The 18,919-nt window shown below is 45.2% G+C and overlaps 2 protein-coding genes across 2 annotated transcripts; both read right to left on the bottom strand.

Moving 5' to 3' along the window:
* Window positions 1–715: 715 nt before the first annotated feature.
* On the bottom strand, window positions 716–5,994 carry LOC118695093 (chymotrypsin-like elastase family member 2A). Its single transcript, XM_036396488.1, has 7 exons — window positions 5,952–5,994; window positions 5,630–5,718; window positions 4,579–4,676; window positions 3,550–3,678; window positions 2,265–2,401; window positions 1,432–1,577; window positions 716–910 (listed from the first exon to the last, which is right to left on the bottom strand). Exons 1-7 carry the CDS (start codon window positions 5,992–5,994, stop codon window positions 716–718), a joined length of 837 nt encoding a protein of 278 aa, XP_036252381.1.
* Window positions 5,995–9,969: 3,975 nt separating this feature from the next.
* Window positions 9,970–14,506, bottom strand: KIAA2013 (KIAA2013 ortholog). Its single transcript, XM_036396349.2, is given in 4 exon segments — window positions 9,970–10,105; window positions 11,580–12,433; window positions 13,427–14,247; window positions 14,249–14,506. Coding segments are annotated over 4 exon segments (1,848 nt in total). The 5' UTR covers window positions 14,395–14,506; the 3' UTR covers window positions 9,970–10,078.
* Between the last annotated feature and the right edge of the window lie 4,413 nt (window positions 14,507–18,919).

Raw genomic sequence — 18,919 nt, 5'->3', positions numbered from 1 at the left:
CTCACACCTTCCCCCAGGTGAGTCTGGCAAGCTCCAGCCCGAGGCAGGGGACAGGGAAAAATACCCAGTGTTACCCCCAGAAACAGGCTCTGGGCTTGCCAACAGTCAGGAAAAAATGACAGAGACGTTTTGTTTTCACCTTGCAAAAATTACAGTTTATTTAACTAGCATTTGGTTTAATATCTGTGTTGTTAAAAGTGTAATTTGCCAGGTTTTTTTGATCAAAGGTCATTTGGTATCTCCTCCAGTTCTCAGTGGATTAGTTGCTTGCCATAACCTACAAAAATGTAAAACAAGAGAAAAATCAGATCATGAGCTGCAGGAATTTGTGAACAGTATGTGCTGTGTCCAAGTCACAGGATTTAAATAAGTAAAATAAGATTTTTGCTTCTCAATCAAAATTTATATTAAATTAAAAGATGTTTGACATTCCAGACTTGAGCTGCATGTGCTACCTTTTTAGGGTGCAATTGCAACAATCAGTGTATTGATGAATGCAAATTTGAGTAATCACTTCTGAAATATATGGTAAATCTTTATGACCACAACAAAGCTCTAGGATAAAGGGAGAATGCATTCCTACTATCAAAACTTATTTGAATAAGTGAAAAAGAATTTGATATCTGTTTCAGAGGAGGATACTCTCAATTGGTCATGGTTGAATCAGGCGTGAAATCCCAGTGAGAGGGCCCCAGCACAGCCAGGTGTGTGGATGTCACCCTGGTTTTCTTAAAGTTTTTCTGCAGCAGCTGCTCACCTGCGCGATCCAGCTGTTGTAGGCAGAGACCCTGGTGAACACAGAGGGTTTGTGGTAGTAGTTGCAGCTGAGAGAGGAGCCGAAGCTGACGATGCCGTGCACTTCCCAGGTGCCATCAGCCTTCTGGCAGTTCAGGGGGCCACCAGAGTCACCCTGGCAGGAAGGGGAACAGAGTCAGAGGGTGAGCAGCTCCCTCTGTGGGGTTTTCAACCTTTCCTTCCCATCAGGCCTGTTTGCTCAGGGTCACTGCATTTCTCTTCGCAGAGAAAAGCAAGGCACGATTCTTCCCAAGAATATTTCTGGGTTTCACATTCTCTGAACCTCAGAGAAAGGAAAAACAATTCTTATTTGCTGTGCCTGTATTTGTGCCAAAGTAGGATGCAATATGGGGATTGTTCACCCACAGTGATGGGGTTTTGTTCCCTTGGCCTGTCAGGGACAGGTGTGTGTGTGTTGGGACTGTCACTGACAGTCACGGGATTCTGTGCAGTGTGTGCAGAGTTAAGTGCTTAGCAACTTCAGTTTAGATCTAATGTAATATAATATAGAATAATATAGTATAATAAAGTAATTAATTAGCCTTCTGATAAGATGGAGTCAGATGCATCATTCTCTCCCCTCGTTAGGGATCCCAAATTCAATAATCTAAACCCAAGCCCTGAGAGTGGACTCACGTTGCAGCTGGAGGTGATTCCATCCCCACCAGCACAAACCATGGTGGGTTTCACAGTCGTTCCCCACCAGGAAGATTTGGAGCAGGTGGCATAATCCACCACCAGCAGAAGGCCTTGCTGCAGGTCATCAGGAAGGGGTCCATTAGCTGAGAGAGAACAGAAACACAGGGCCATGGTGGTAGCTGGCATTGAAGGGAGAATAAAACTGCTCTGCTAAATGGTGTCTGGGTACCATCACTCCAGGTAAAGCACTCCATAGGGGCTATATTAAAGGAGAAGCTGTTATAGGTATGAATGTCCCTTAGTTCCATTCTTTCATATACACCTTCACTTGCTAAAAATTTGCATTCCATTAAAAAAGTCTCATTGTTAGAGAAACAAAGAGCTGCTCTATTTTCAGGAGTTTGCAATTTACTTATCCCTCAAGGAATTGCCTCCTGAGCCAAGCTGAAACCTCTGCTCGACTCTGAGAATTTCTTCACTTCACATCTATTCCCTTGTGTGCCTTCAGATATTCATCAGGTGTGTTGGGATTGGCAAATGCACCTGTCTGCACACTATTAACATTTGCATTACAATAGCTCCTAAAAGCTCAATAAAGGCCCCTCAGGTGCATTACCAGCTCTGTTACAAGGAAAATAAATTTCAAAAGGAAAAATCATAGTGTGTGAGTGAAGTGGGGCCTAATATAACAAACTACCTCACTACACTGAGTTTTGAGAGGATCTTAAACACCATTAATAATCTTTGCCATCAATCTCAGATGAGAAGCAACTTCTGAAAGGTGTTTTTATTTTTTAATTTCCTGGTTTTGCAAATAGCCAAGTACTCACTCTGCAGTCTCCCCCAGCCAGTGACATAGCAGGCAGTGTTGGAGGACAGGATGCTCTGGGCAGGGGGCAGGCAGGCCAGCTGGATGTGGTCGCTCAGGGTGACGTGCTGAGAGAGTTTGATCAGAGCAATGTCGTACCTGTGGGGCAGAGAGAGGGAAGGTGAAAAGGTTTCCAAAATGGATTAGGACACAACAGCCTGAGTGCTCAGCAGTTACACAGCTCCTGGCCTATGTCACTGTGAGATTTTCTGAAAAATCCCTTTGCCAGGATTTCTCTTCTCCTGGGAGGTGTAGAAGCCTCAGAGAAAAATGTAAATAATAATGATCTGATTGCTTCTCCTGTGTTTGGCTGCTTTGGAATGTGGCTGGGGATTGTTTACCAACAGGTGAATATTTGATTGGTTCCATGTGAATTATTTTTAATTAACGACCAATCACCTTCAGCTGTGTCAGACTCTGAGGAGTCAGTCACCAGATTTCCTTATCATTCTTGTTAAACCTTCTGTCTGTATCCTTCTCTAGTATAATTTTAGTATAGCATAATATAATATAATATATATAATATATTATATAATATAACATAATATAACATAATATATCAGCCTTCTGAGAACATGGAGTCAAATTCTCATCTCTCACCTCATCCTGGGGACCTCACAAACCCCACAGGCCTATTCCAAAGAGAAGCAAGGGAGCAAAGGCCAGTGCACAAACAGCAAAGATTCCTGCACCCCAAAGCAATTCCTGGGAAATCCATGGGCTGTAAGGCTGTTCCCTGCAGAACTGCCTGTTTTTCTGATGGAAGAGAGCTGTCTTTTATAGGTTTTTTTTCACCAAAACCAAGCATATGTTAGGACTCAGTCCAAGGACTGGAACTGAGGGGATTTCTTTGTTACTGCCCTTAGCCTGCAGCAGGACACAGGGGTCCTTCAGCCACATGGACTTTAGTGATCCATAATTCTGGGTCTCTGCTGCTGGCAGGAGGGCTTCAAAGCTGCTGTATGAAATGCTTCATTCCCTTGCATTGTAGAGGAGATATCATTGCATGTAACAGCTTCTGACCCGAGCATGAACGTGAAAATGGCTTCTGGAAACATTATTAATTAGTAAAAAATCAATATTGTTAATTGCTTTGTATTCTCTTGAGGGGGAAGGTAGAAACTGGACACTGTAACAGGAGGCTCTAAACATGAATTTAATGACCATAACTCCAGATGGGTGGGATTCAGGCAGTTTGATTTTTACCCTCCACCTAAAAACTGAAAAAATACCTTCCACCAGCTTACCCATTTGCAACATTGTTTGGATTCCAGTACGGATGAACAACGATCTTTGCTGGAGAAACTGCAACTGATCCTTCTTCCTGAGCTGCCAGGTTGTATTTTCCAAGAAGCACTTTATAGGTCAGAGTAGAACTGGGCAAGAAAAGGGTGAACACTCAGTTATGCAGCTGCACCTTTGGCTCCTGAGGGACTCGGTAAGAACACTCCTGACTGTAATCTCTCATCACAGGCAGGGTTTGTCTGGAGCTGAGCCAGTGATTTGCTAAGGGCAAAGATTGTGCTCTGGACTTGAGAATCAATCCATCTCTGAGCTGTCCTCTCAACTCCTGCTCAAGGCTTCCTGAACACATTCAAGGTGCCTCCAATCTTTGCAATATTCAGCTCACATTCTTCAATGCAGTAACAATTTGGACTTTTTTTTAACAGCTTCAGTAATGAATAACTGTGTGACAGATATAATATGCAGTATTTATAATAATAACATGCAGCCAATCCTTCTTGTTTCATATTATATATTTATAATATTTGCTACAAATTAATGTTACAATAACCCCAGAGCAAAATGGGGTTGTATTTGTGGAAGCAGCTTTGATGGTGCAATGACATTGCTGTACCTGATAATTTGTTTGTTACACTGCCACACATTATGAAGAGTTTATGAAAATTATTGGTATATTCAAAATATTTGTGATTATTTCTTCAGGGAGTGGATTGATTAGTTAACTTGTGGATCTCACTGACACATATTACAGAAACAGGCAACATAGCTGAATTTTAATAGCAGCTTGAAAACAGAAAGATGTTTGTAGTTTGTTTATGGAAATGAAGAATATATAATTCAGGTAACTGGGGCTTTTTTCCCCTTTTACATTAAGAATATAAAGAGATATTCTCCTGACTTTTAATCAAAAGATATGATGCAAAACTCAGAGCTTGCAACTGGGAAATGGAGAACTGGCATTGATGTGGTTTTCACTCATCTCTTTCAGCTCCTGTGCTTCTTCCTGGGTCAGATTTACCTTCATAACTCACCTGATGCAGTGGGCAGCTGTCATCACCCAGTTGGTGGCAATCAGGGTTCCCCCACAGGTGTGACTCCACTTGCCATTGGCATTGTATTGAAGGGAGACCTGGGATTGAAGAACCAAGTAAGGCTCAGGCTTTTACTCACTCACTTTTCCTCACTGTGCTTTGTTCCTGCACCCAGAGCACAACTTGCTGATGGTGGAAGGCTTTGAAGTTCCCAACTCCTGGCCACAGAAAGGTTTTCCCTCCTTCCCTATCATCCAAAGCTTGATTTTTAAAATACATCTTGCTTAAATAGCCCAAGTCTACTTGACTTAAAATGAGAGCCTGCATGACTGTCACAGCACATGCTGCAGTCAGTAGGGCCACAATACAGAATTGCAGAAGATTTAAGCTTTCTCCCATGTCAGTAGGGCCACAATACAGAATTGCAGAAGATTTAAGCTTTCTCCCATGTCAGTAGGGCCACAATACAGAATTGCAGAAGATTTAAGCTTTCTCCCATGTCAGTAGGGCCACAATACAGAATTGCAGAAGATTTAAGCTTTCTCCCATGTCAGTAGGGCCACAATACAGAATTGCAGAAGATTTAAGCTTTCTCCCACACTCAGTAACATCATTCCACAGCAGAAGGCTTCAAGCATCTGCCCATACTCAGTAACACCATAGCACATCAGAGAGCTTCAAGGGGCTTGATCTTTAGCCCAACATTTTACCCCCCTCATGTCCATGCACTGCACCCCTCTGTTCCTTTTGGTGGGCACTCCATGGCTCACTACCTTCAGTGCTGCTCACCTGCTTTTCACAGCTGTGCCCATGGGGCTCTGCAGCAGCCCCACTGCCAGTGACCACAAACTGGGCACCTAAACATTACCAGCAAAATGCAGCACACTCAGAGCTTTTTTAAGAAGACTGGAAAATTTAGGATTGATCAGAACGGAAGAGTCAAAAGGCGTCAGGCAAGATGCATCAAATGGAATTGGTTTGTTCAGTTCAGTTGTGCTGTGCAGAGAGAGCACAGCCCCAGCTGTTGCAGGGAAAGCACAGAATCACCAACCTGCCAGGGCCAGCTGTATGGCCTTGCATTTTGCCCTCCAACAACTCTGGACACAAAAGGTGGGTAGGCAGGAACCCCGCAGCCGAAGGCTAGAAGACATACAAATAGAATGTGTGTTCTGAAAGAAGGTTTAGAAAAGTATCTGTAAAGTATCAAACAGCACAGCACCCAGTTACTCTTTCAAGAGACCCTTGTAATGAACACCCTCCGCTGTATCCTTTTCTTTGATGCAGAATATTCAATTTGTCTAAAAAAAGGAAAGTTGGGTTTAGATTTTAATTAACTTGATCATTTAAAATTAAAGCAGAAGTTGGACACGTACCTGCAGAGGCCAGAGCCAGCACAGCAAAGAGGACTCCAAGCATGGTGCCAGTTCCTGGGTGCCAGTTCCTGGGTGCTGTGGGCTGCAGGCTCAGCTCTGTGCCATTTTATATGGTGCCCTCAATCTCTGGAACACATGACTTTAGATGCAGAGCTGTTCCAATACTAATGGAAAACTTGTATCACTGTGGGATAATTCTTTATGTACATAAAATCCTCATTTAGGTGGACCTTGGATACAGGCTATATAAACAACTTAGTTAAAAATAATTCTAAATTTGATGCTTATTATCTGTAGCAGCTGTGTGCATTTCCATTGCCTTGAAATTTCATCACAAGGTGTCCACAGAAGGACAATGTTAAATTAATAATTCTAACACTTGGTGATATGTCAGCAGTAAGTGCCTGATCTGTTGGGACAGTGATAGAGTCAGATGTGTTGGTGGAGATCAGCATTAGCTGATCTCTAGAGGCTCCCCTCCTACCTTGGTTATTGTACAATTATACAACTCCTTGGGATTTTATTTTGGTTTGGGGTCTTGGTTTGCTTTGTTTTGTTTTGTTTGTTTGTTTGTTTGTTTTGTGTGTAACTGAATGGTATCTACCACATTGTACTGACTGAAAACCTGTATTTTCTTTCCCAGATCAAGTTGCAATGTGCTTTAGCAGGCCAGACTTCTCCAGCACACCAGACTCTAACCACTTTGAAGTGGAACTTCAAGCTTTGAAGCAATACTTCAAGCCATGCAAAGAAACAGCTGTCCATGATGAAGCTGAAATCCTGGTATGCTCTGGTGAGTCAGACTCCATTCCTTCCCTATTTCCCTTTGTTAGATCAGTGGCCCTGAAGAGAACAGGGTTCCCTGCAGCATTGCAAATGAGCCTGTGCACCCCCAGAGCAGAGCTGGAAACCACTGTGAGCTTGCTCATGAGAAGAGCAAAGCACTTCCACTCACAGGACAAAGCAGGCAAGAGCAGGCATTGACACCACTCCAGAGATGCTGCCACAAAAAGAAGTGTCCAAATTCATTACTGACATTTGAGATCAGTGACTGGATATCAATGCTTTCACCTTGTCCCTTTTTTTCTTTTTTCTTTTTATCTTCTACTACAGGAATTTTCCATCCTCTGTCACCTTTGCATCCACCAACCATTCTCTGGTTATTTGAAAAACAAACATCTCCATCCCATAAACCAGGACACTCATCATAGGGAACAAACTTACTAGAATGGAAACAAATATCATAATGTCAGTTTTACAACCAGACTTGTGTTGTACACAGACACCAAACAAGGGGTACAAAAATGCTGAAATAAATCTAATGTTTAATGTCAGGATTAATAAGCAGCAAAATCCCTGATTTCCAGAGCTCCCATTCAGCAGTAGGTACTGTGCTGGATGAAAGATGCCTGGAGCACACATGTGGAAGGCAGAAATAGAGAATGCTTTGCTGATTTATCTGCTTCTAAATAATGTATAAATAATGTATTTTCCTACCCAGACAACAGCAATTGAGGAAGCTGCATTTTGAATTGCAAATTGGATCAACCAAACCCTGTTCTGGCATCTTGTATTTATTATCTGACAAAAGCAGAAACCAGGATTAACAGCGCAGAATTGAGATTCTAAATTTTTTTCCATTAATTTGTTGGCTCTTTTCTCAGTGTCTGAATTTACAAGCTAAACAACATTATGTGCTCAGTTTAACTTCCATGTCACTATCATTTTCATGATACATAAAGTGTAAATTTCAGATGGTCAGTTACTATTTTAACTTGCTTTGTTTGTTGTGTGCTTGTAAATGTGGAATTTTGTTTAGTTCTTTAAGCATTTCTGCATTTCACAAATATAACCTTCTGCTCTCTTGCATACTGTAAATAGAGAAACGCTGTTTCTTTTCCCCCTTCTTCATGAGGAATTCTGAAACAGTTATTCTGTTATGGAGGAAATTCTTATAGGAATCCTAATATATTTAATGTAAATAAATATGACCTTCTTCTCTCTTGCATACTGTAAATAGAGAAACGTTTCTTTTCCCCCTTCTTCATGGAGGAATTCTGAAATAGTTATTCTGTTATGGAGGAAATTCTTATAGGAATCCTAATATATTTAATGTAAATAAATATGACCTTCTGCTCTCTTGCATACTGTAAATAGAGAAATGTTGTTTCTTTTTCCCTCTCTTCATGGAGGAATTCTGAAACAGTTCTTTTGTTATGGAGGAAATTCTCATAGGAATCCTGATATATTTAATGTAAAACACTCTCAAAGCTGTTTTGTTTTTTGTTCTGTTCATGCTTTATGTGATGATAGCTTATCCATCTTTTCCAGGCCTGAACAGTTTTCCTTGGACTCCATGGGTGTCAGGCTGCTGGCAATTCTGCCAGGAAATATCAAATGGCTCAGCCTTCAGCTGATACCATGTTGGCTTGGAAAGAGCCCCCTGGAAGCTCTTATCATCTTCATGCCAGATATTTCACAGAAACTAAGCAGCTCATGGAACTTTGGTGAGAAAGAGAAGGAGCTTCTGGTATGTTCTGTTAAAGCAAATAGTAGATATCTCCCTCAATGCACAATGTACCTGTGTACAATTTAAAATGGATTCTGTTGCTTCCCTGTCTTTATTCCCTTGAAGGGCAGTAACTCTGTTGTACTAATTAGTAAATGGAATTGTCTGCAGAAAAGTTAGACACTGAAATCTGCTTTCCTGAGGGTTGCTTTTCATCTTAACCAGACAGTAACCCCTCTGGAAATCTGAAGTTAAATCCTGACCCAGTTTTAACTTGGGACCCCTAACTGTGCCAGATTTATTATTACTTGCAGGGTGGCTGTTAAACTCCTGCTTGATGGTTCCCTGGGATCGTTTCTGTGTTCCTCAAAGTAAAGTTTGGCCTTCATTCCTCAGGATAGAACAAGGTTATACTGAGCAAGGAAATGGAGATCAGCTTTACCCTGAGTGTTTTTGTCACTTGTTGTGCCTTCCAAATTGTCTTATATCCATTGATATATTATTTTCCACACTGTATTTGCAGTCAATACTGGCCACAGATGTAACATAAGGCCCTGCTTATCTCAACTGGGTGGGGAGCAACAGCAGGAGAGAACAGACACAAACCCAACAAAAACCCCAACCACACTTCAGCAATCAGATTAGACTGAAAGATATTTATTTAGAAACAACAGCTTTGGTATTTTAAAACCAAACAACCTGTAAGTCACTAGAAAGTGGGGTGTCTTCCCCCATAGCCAAAACAAATCAATGCACAAAGTCTCAATAGGTTTAGAATAAGAAACCTGTAGATCAGCATTTCCAAGTGCATATCCAGAAAACAATTTCATTAAATTGATTTTGCACTCTACAGTCATAAAACCTGTTACCAGAACTTATAGACAGTTAAAACTGTTAGATATTGACAGTTCAATTGACTGTAACTAAAGTGGAGGAAAAATTAACATACTCCCCCTCCCCCCAAGCAATAAATTACAAACTGTATACCAGAAAGGAAGTTACACTAAAGTTTTCTAGTTAACTCTCAGAAGGGAATCATTATCCTTTATTTTTTCTGTAGAACTAAAAAAAAAAAAAAAAAAAAACCCCAAAAAACAACAGATCAAAATATCCAAGGTCTTAGTATATCTTCAAGTATTTTCACCAAATAGATTACTCCTAGGGAACTGGACAGCTTACAGGGAAAGGACACATCTGTTACACAAGCTTCTGCGATAAACAGTTGAATCACCACACCTTCCAAGTCTCAGATTCCTGTAATAGCAAGGCACAGAAGGATTGTTGCTTTCAAATGCTCCTTGTTCTCAGCTGCAATATTGCCAGGTGTCTTGTGCAAACGGAGGCTGCAAGCAGGACTAAGTTCACTTGGCCAAGGGGATGTTCCCATTCCGTGACTGGAACAGGGTGTTATTTCAAGACCATCTATCTTGCTCACTGCTACAGATTCTGAGCTCCAGCTGCCTTCCACTTCTTCCCTGTTTCTGGAATCAAGTTCTGCATCACCTTCATTTGAAGCAGGTCCAGCTGAGAGGAGGCAGCAGAGCTGTGTGCTCTGCAGTGCCCAGGAGGATGAGGAGCCAGGTCAGCCCTCGCTGTGGCTGTGCAGCCTCTGGGCACGTCAGCGGGCAGAGTCGGGGACAGCCACCTGCAGCAAGGGTTAACAGGTCATGGTAAAGGCAGGAGGCAAGGCTTGGAGATGACAAAGGCAACTGGATAGACAACAGTGAAAGGACACAATGACATAATTCCAAGGACACATTTTAGGGGTGTTACACAGTAACTGACATCACCTCCTAACCCCTTCCTCCCTTTGCACTGAGGTTCTGATCATGATCAGAGGCTTCTAACTGCATTGTCTGATTTCCATTTCTATCCTACCTCTTCCTAGGTCAGTTTGTCTGGCTACAAGCACCTCCCACTCCATCTTTTATTGGATCACAGGTATTCAGACCTGCTTGGGATCAGGCTTGATCTCCAGTGCTCAAAATGACAAAACCAGTGAGCTGACAGGGAAACTTGCAGCTCACTTTAAATACCAGCTGTCAAGTTTAGTTCAATACCTTCTGTTCAGCCTTAGCTATCCAAAATCAAATTTGATTTTATAATTTGGAGTAACAGCACAATCTATAGCTAGAACTTTTCCTCTGACAGCTGTTTAACTACCATCTCCTTTTTTTTCTAAATGAAAGCTACATTTAACTCAGTCCAGCCCTCAGGAGGGAAGCCTCTGAACAGCACAACTAGCTCACAGTAAATCCAGCCTGGTCTTGCATTTCCACTTCATATCAACACACATAATCAGAAATTCCCAGTACTAAGAGCAGAACTCACCATCTACTGTCTATTCTGTGCTAAGTTTTTACAGCAAATAAGTTTTCCAAGGCAACTCAGAACAACTTGAAATTCTTTACACCCAGGTAAGATGAGCCTGGAGCTCTGGCTCCAGAACTTGGAGCCAGAACCTTCAACTCACAGTAAAAAGCACTCAGTACTTTCCTTAACACAGCTTTGTATTTTGTCTGACTGGGAGAAACACCCATTCAGCATCCTCCCAAAATGTTGGTGGTAAGTGTGGTGTGATGGAGGCTGCACAGTGTCTGTAATGTGAACACCTACCACAAGTCCCAGCATGTCAGCAGCTTCACCCCCAACACCAGCCTGCCTTTGGGTGTTGCTGTGGACACCTCACACATCCAGAGCAGGCAGGCAGGTGTGCAGGTCTCCACACAGCAGTACAGACAAGTACAGCAGCTCTCTCACTCGTTTTTTGGTACTGATTAACAAGAATCATCTCATGGCAACTGCAAGTGCTGGCCTAGAAACAAGCAATGTCCTACACTGATGTGTGTGTGGGAAAAGGACAGAAAGCTGTGTCTGCCTCCACCTGCAGCCTCACAAATGTCTAAGGACAGATGATGAATTTATCTTTTCTAATGATTCTGAGCCCTACTGCTCCAATCCCTGCCCTAATCCTCCTTGCAAGAAGAGGTCACAGATTGCTTGTTTCAAGAGAGGCTGAAAATCCTCACAGTCCAAGAGAGAGCCTGCCCAGGCACAGCTGACACAACATCAGGCTGACAACACTCAGTGGACAGCAGCCAAAGGCAGCAGTTTTATACCTTACTCCTGAAGAGGGGCTTGGCTCCCGGCCCACAATACTCGTTGTAGATGAGTTTGAACAGAAACAAATGAAACAAAGTAATTAAGGAGGCCACACTGAACCAGAACAGGAAGGGTAAGCCTGGGTATTGCTTGGCCATGTGTTCCTCATGAGCTAGAATAGCTTTTAGGTGGAGTGTGTGTCTTAGGTCCTGCAAGTGGACCAAATCTGTTGATATATAAAGCAGTGGTGTGATGGGCTGAGTGACCATGACGGGGAAGGTGTGACCTCGTGCCTCTGAGGTGAGCTCCACGGGCTCGTTCATGCAGCCTGCCTCACAGGCATACAGTCTGACAGGCTTCTCCTGGAACTTCACAGACACGTGCAAGAAGGGCTTTCCTTCTGCATCCAGGAGAACAGCTAAACTGATCAAGTCCTTGTTGTAATGGATGCCACGTAAGGAGTAGCTGTTATGGAGCACATCAGGGTCAGCCTGAAACTGAAGATGGTTTTCTGTGAACTGCAGACCCCCAAAACTAAGCACCATTCCCTGCATCAGCCCGTGCACTCCAGCTGTCACAAGGCCCTTGCAGCCCCGTTTTTGGAGAGTCAGCTTCCACAGGTCTGAGAGCTGCAGGATCTGGCTGACACTGGTCAGCCTGGGTGGCCACAGGTTCTGGGCGTGCATGGTGGCGTGGCCACTGAAGCAGTGGTCAGCATACTTCAGGCTGGCCTCAATCTTCTCCCTGTCCTCACCAGCAAGGAGAGGGTCCAGCAGGGGGGCTGGCACAGTTGACAGCACGTAGTAGAGGGTCATGTTGACAGTCTCACTGGATGGGGTATGTGCATCTGTGATCTTCCTCATTTCAATCCCTGGAGCAAAAGAAAACAACCAATAGTCAGGAATTAACTAGGAGGAAAAGAAGATCAAACATGCACACTGATGCTCAATATGGTGTTCTTTATCTATAAAACACCAAAGTGTGTCGCCCTGATTTTTTAAGATTTTCTAAGCCTTCTGATGTTTACATTCTTGTAACGAATTTTCTCACACACTTTCTGTAAATAACTTAGTGCTTTGCATTCTTTTATAGAGGAAGAGAAATTTGATGGACTGTTGGTTTGTCCAGTGTCATTGGAGAGGTGGCACTTTCACCCTCCAATCCACTGTCACTTTTAGAAAATAAATATAAAAGTTAGAATCAGAAAATAAACTTCCCTTTTTCTCCACCTTGAGAGCAGCAGTGTGTGTGCTCATGTTGTTTCGTGTCCTATAGTAACAAAAGTGAAATGTTTCCTTGTGTTTGTCTAAAAGACACTCTCTCTGCTACTTGGCAGTTTGGAAGCCAAGCTCCCACTAAGAAAAAGCTAATTTAATATACAGATGCCTTACAGGCCTGTCATCATGACTCTGCAAGAATGATCTGTCAAAAGAATATAATCTTGTTATAAAATAACAAGTTATACATTATTTGGTCAGCTACTCTTTTATGTAAGACATTAAAATCTTAAGAAAAAGCATCTTTGTAGAATGGCCCTTAATCTCCATGCAGAATCTGTCTTTTATGCTATCACTAAAGGTCAGCTTTATTTCCAACTGACATGCAGGCAAATCAGTGAAGTTCCTGAAGCCACAGGAAGCAGTACACACAGAATAATGATTATAAATGTTCTTCTACCACTTTCTATACATAGTCAGGTGTACTCCAGTGTAAGATAAGCTGGGTTCCAAACCAGAAACACTGTTTTACTATCCCACAGCCCATCAGGAAGACCAGAGTCTCTGGAGACCTCAGGAACCAGGACACTGAGCTTTCAGACACCCTCTGAAGCCACCCCATGGAAATTGAGCATCACTTTCCTTACCTGAAATGAACAAGTCAGACCAGGTCTGCTGGTGCTCCTGGAAAAGATCTTCCACCCCCATCTGCATCACCTCCAGCATCTCTTTCTTGGCTGCCTCCCTCAGCTTGCTGAAGGTCTCCTCCAGCCTGGACACCTCGATGGGCTCCGAGGTGTACACCACGGACAGCACGGTCTCGTCAAAGTGCGACTCGGGCGCGACCTGCACCCGGCTCACGAGTTTCTTGGCAGCCACCACCACCAGCACCACCTTGGGGCTGCCGGCCAGCAGCAGGCGGCCGGAGGAGAGCAGGAACTGCCGCTCCTCCACCTTCTCCAGGCTGGTGGTGAAGCGCCCGCCCAGCGCGGACGCGGCGGCGGGAGCCGAGGCCTCGAAGGCGGCCACCCGCACGGTGGGGTTGGCGATGCGGATGCGCTGCAGGTAGAGGTGCGGCCGGCTCCGGTGGGCCACCACCTCCTCCCGCACCGTCACGCAGTCCCCGGCGCCGGGCCCCGTCTGCACGCAGCGCAACCTCCGCACGGCCCCGTCCCGCAGCGCCGCCAGCGCCGCCCGCGCCTCGCCGCGCCCGCCCAGCGCTCTCAGCCGCACCAGCGCCGGGTACTCGGTGGCGAGCGGCGGGCCCGCAGCGGGCCCCGCGGGCCGCACCCAGAGCCGCCCCGCCGACACGTCCAGCAGCAGGAACCCGTTACCGGCCACCGCCAGCCCCGGGGGCTCGCCGGCCCCGGCCGCCTCCTCAGGCAGCGGCAGCGCATCGCCGCGCTGGGTCTGCTCCCGCCAGGCGCCCGAGGCCGCCTGCACGCAGAGCGCGGCGGGGCCCCAGGGCTCGGCCCCGCGCCCCGCGCCCCGCGCCCGCGCCTGCGCCCAGGTACCAGTAGGCGACGAGCAACAGCACCAGCAGCAGCAGCAGGCGCCGCGCCCAGCTGCTGGACAGCAGCCCCGGCAGCCCCTTCAGCCGCTGCTGCAGCCACATGGGCGGCGGCGGCGGGCGAGCCCCGGCCCAGTCCTTCCCGGCCCCGGCCCCGCCGCACCGGCCCTAGGCCGCCATGGCCGCCGCGCCACAGGCAGCTCCGCCGCGCTTGGCGGCGCTTGGCGGCGCTTTGCGACAGCCGCGCCCTCCGGCCCTCAGGGGGCGCTTGGCCGGGAGACGCGGCCCGGCCCCGGAACCACCGGGAACCGCCGGGAACCCGGCAGGGAAACACCGGAACCGCCGGGAACCCGGCTGGCACAGCCCCGGAAGCGCCGGGAACCCCGGCTGGCACAGCCCGGGAACCGCCGGGAACGCCAGCTGCGAAACCCCCGGAACCGCCGGGAACCCGGCTGGCAAAGCCCGGAACCGCCGGGAACCCGGCTGTGAAACCCCCGGAACCGCCGGGAACCCGGCTGGCACAGCCCCAGAACCGCCGGGAACGCCAGCTGTGAAACCCCCGGAACCGCCGGGATCCCGACTGGCAAAGCCCGGAACCGCCGGGAACCCCGGCTGCGAAACCCCCGGCTTCCAAGCTCCCGGTTTCCAACCCCCCCGGCTCCAGGTCCCCCCTTGCCCGGGCCCCCCCCGGCTCCCGGTCCCTCCCGTTACCGGGACCCCTCTCGGCTCCGAGCCCCCTCAGCTCCGGGCCCGCCGCACCCTGCCCTGCTCCCTCTGCGGTGTCCGTGGTGCCCTCGGGCAGCTGCAGCCCACGCTGGGGTTCAGTGTCTCCTCCCCGGGTCACTGCACCGATCGAAAAGGCCTGGAGGGGTTTTCCGTGATTCCCGTGGCAGTTTAGTGGCTTGCCACCACAGGCTATGCGGGAAAGGAAATTTTTTTCTATCAAACTCTGTCCCACTGTGTCGTAAATAATGGAACAAACTTTCTCAGATGCCTTAGATGGGCACAGGAACGCTTCGTGTCCAGAGCAGTGCTCGAAAGACAAAACGGGTTTCAAGCAAGTCAGGCAGAAACACTGTGAGTTAGGGTGAAATGTGAAATTCTCGACCAGGTTGAGGCAATGAACCAGCTCAAAAAATGGAAACAGAGGAGACACGTTCTTAATTTCTTCCTACAAATGAGCTGTTTGACTGGGGGGTGGGTGGGGAGAGCACTGGAATCCTAAACAGTGGATGAGACTCCATTCACTGCAGGTTTCAATGGGCTGGTGTCGCTTTAGGACACGAAATAAAATGACACAGACACTGGAATCTCCAGGATAAAAAGAAGAGTGTTTAATTCCTGACTCCAACATTTATTGATTTCCAAAAGTGACAGTGGATTGGAGGGTGACAGTGCCACCTCTCCAATGACACTGGACAAACCAACAGTCCATCAAATTTCTCTTCCTCCAGAAAAGAATGCAAAACAGTAAGTATTTACAGAAATATGTAAAATATAAAATTATATAAATATCATATAAAAATACAAAATATAAAATAAAATAATATAGAAAAGATAAACATCAGAAGGCTTAGAAGAACTTAAAAAACCAAAACAGGCTGGTGGTGTCAGCTTTGAGGCTGCTGTAGGAGCAGAGCTCTGGCCCTTCCAGTTTTCAGGAAGCTGCTGCTCTGCCTGGAGCACGTGTTGCACGTACTCACTGCAACATCTGCATTGGCAGCTGGCTCTGCTTAAAAAGACAGGCAGCCAGCTCACAAATGTGAAAAATGTGTATTTTATGATTGGCTTTTCGCAAATATTCAAATGAATATTATATGTGTTGTGTTAGAAAGTTATGCTGTGTTAATTCTCTTAAGTAGTGTGTTAAATATAGTTTTAGGTTATAACAAAATGTTAAAATAGAAGCTATGCTATGGAGGATACTTTTTTTCCTAAAGAAAGGACTTGCACTGAGATAGCAGCCACAGGACACCTGAATCTTTCAGAGAAAGAGAATTTATTGCTCCATTATCAGGAGAAACAAACTTCTGCCTGCCTCTCTCAGGTAGGACGATGTCATCAGGATTCAGAGGAAGAAGCTGACACTGCCCAGACAGAATCCTGTGTTTGGATGGAATTTATGCATCATGTGTGAGGTGTATGAATATGCAACAGGCTGTTGCTTTTAAGGGTTAATCCTCTGTTAATGTGGGTCCTTTTTTGGGGCTTATTTTGCCCAGAAAAGATACTCAGACTGTCCCTAACTCTTTGTTTTTATTGTCTCATATCGTCCTAAATCCAAATTGTCCAAATTATTATTACTCTAATTATATTACTATTTTTATCAGCATTTTATTACTATTAAACTTTTAAAATTTTAAAAACCAAGTGATTGGCATTTTTCACACAGATCAGCACAAACACACAAAGAGGGGGGAATATGCTTGCTGGGTTGGCATCGCTGCAGAATACAAAGCTGTCAAACAGAGACAGCCTGGCTACAGCAGCATAAACAATGAGGCATTCATGATTTGGAGTGTGCAAAACCGCTTTCGTTGTAGACTGGAGAGATTTAACTTCATTAAAATGAGAAACTTGCAATTTTAAAAATCCACGTTGAGTTGCAGACCTCAGTCTGAGGTCTGAAGGTGAAGGAGGGAACATCTATGCTGTGGCTCCTGCCTTAAACTGTTGAAGCTGCTACAGATTTATTTATTTTTGCAGGCTTTGTCTGAGCCTGCAAAGTACTGAAGAAATCTAAAGTGAAAGTATGTTCTTTTTAGTTTTTTGATTTAGGGAAACTGGCAGCTTTGCAAAAGGAAGTTTTCTGAAATCATCATCTTAGAGAGAACTAGGGTTGTTGCCTGGAATGCTCATGGCTTCAGCATGACAACTGTTCTGTATGCCTGGTAATTATGAGGGAATTCCTGCACTGGGGAGAAGGAATGGAAGGAACAGTGCTTTGAACACACTCAAGAATATTCTCAGTGAACAAACACACAAACAGTAGTGGGAATTCTTTGGGATGATGCTATTATGGATCATGGAGAATATCTGTTAGCTACAGTGTAACCCTTCTAATGTGCTTGATTTTTTTTTTCCTCGTCGTGCCTTCTTGTTTTATGTTTGTTTGTTTGTTTGTTCTTAACCTGAACCCTGTTATATCTGTGATTCCTGTTGATTTAAAGAGATGATTTACTGATAGGCCTCACATAGGATCTCTGTCAGATCTGGTGTCCTGCAGGCTCAAAAGGGTTTCCCTACATCTAAACCTTACATGCACTGCAGTGTAGAAATGACCATAAAGCAAATGTTAATTTTAAGATGTGTAACTTTCTAAGGCAGGATTATTTTGTTTATTCTCAAGGGCAGAATGAAATAGAAAAAGATGCCTACATAGGGGACCAGAGCTACAGCAAGAAAACCCAATACAAGGCCACAGAGATTAATGTAAGACTTAAAGATGTGTATAAGGCCAGAGAAAACCAGCTACTCCAGGAAACAAAACCACTGCAGACTTTGTGTTCACCAAGGAAATATGGGAGGTGACAGGTAGGAAGAAGGTATTTAATTAGGCTTCCAGTTTCTAGAGCTGTGCATAAAATTATAATCCATTTCTGCTTTGCTTTTTATATATAAATATCCCATAAGTGTCAGCCAGCTGCAGCCCAGCAGTAGCTGAAGCTGGCCAGAGGTGACTCCTCTCCTCCTATACCAGCGTTTGCTCAATGTGGTGGTCCCAGTTGTGGGTTTTTCTGGGTCTGGATTGAAGGCACTGAGACAGGAGTTCATGTTCACACTCAGGTGTTTATCATTTCTTATCAGTAAAACAGTCTCACTGCTGTGAGTTCTGCAGCTTTTCATGAGAAGGCACAAAATGGCCAACAATCTCTTGGTACAAGGGCTTTTCAGACTAAACTGTCCAATTAAGAGCTGACACCTGGATTATTTTCCCTTTTAACCCAGTAACTGATCCCACAGAGCTGCAGTGCAGACTTTTCTGCCCCATTACAAAATGCCACCCAAACCCATGGAGAAGGAGGAAGAAGAAGCATGAAGAAGAAACCCAGGACAACACCCTGTGCCCTCCATCTTGCTGCCATCCACAACATACTGAAAATCCCAAAACCTTAATTTCTCACCCAGTGACACACCTGCACTGCTCTCTAGAATCTATTTCACACTTTTGTGGATTCCAGTCTATTCTGGAGTTTAGGAAACTTTCTCCATGAATGAGGGTCAGAGTCAGTGCTGCCCTGGGGGTCAGGGCAGCCCCAGAGCAGACACAGAAATATTCCCAGAGCCCTGGGTTTCCACAGCTCAATGCCTCTTTGCCCCTCTGCTCATCCATTGCCCGCTGCCCGGCCCCCGCAGGATCCCGCACCCTGGGTGTGAAAAACGCCAATCACTTGTTTTTAGAACTTTAAAAGTTTAATAGTAATAACATGGTTCTAAAAATAGTAATACAAATTGAGTGATAATAATTTGGACAAATTGAATTAGGACAATATGAGACAATGGAGACAAAGAGTTACAGACAGTCTGGGTACCTCTTTCTGGGCAGCACGAGCCCAAAAAAGGACCCACGTTAACAAAGGATTAACCATTAAAAACAATAGCTTGTTGCATGTTCATACACTTCATACAT

Source organism: Molothrus ater, chromosome 23 (genome assembly GCF_012460135.2).
Source record: "Molothrus ater isolate BHLD 08-10-18 breed brown headed cowbird chromosome 23, BPBGC_Mater_1.1, whole genome shotgun sequence".
Classification (NCBI taxonomy): Eukaryota; Metazoa; Chordata; class Aves; order Passeriformes; family Icteridae; genus Molothrus; species Molothrus ater.
The sequence above is the reverse complement of the archived record's forward strand: the minus strand, read 5'-3'. Positions and strand labels throughout refer to the sequence as shown.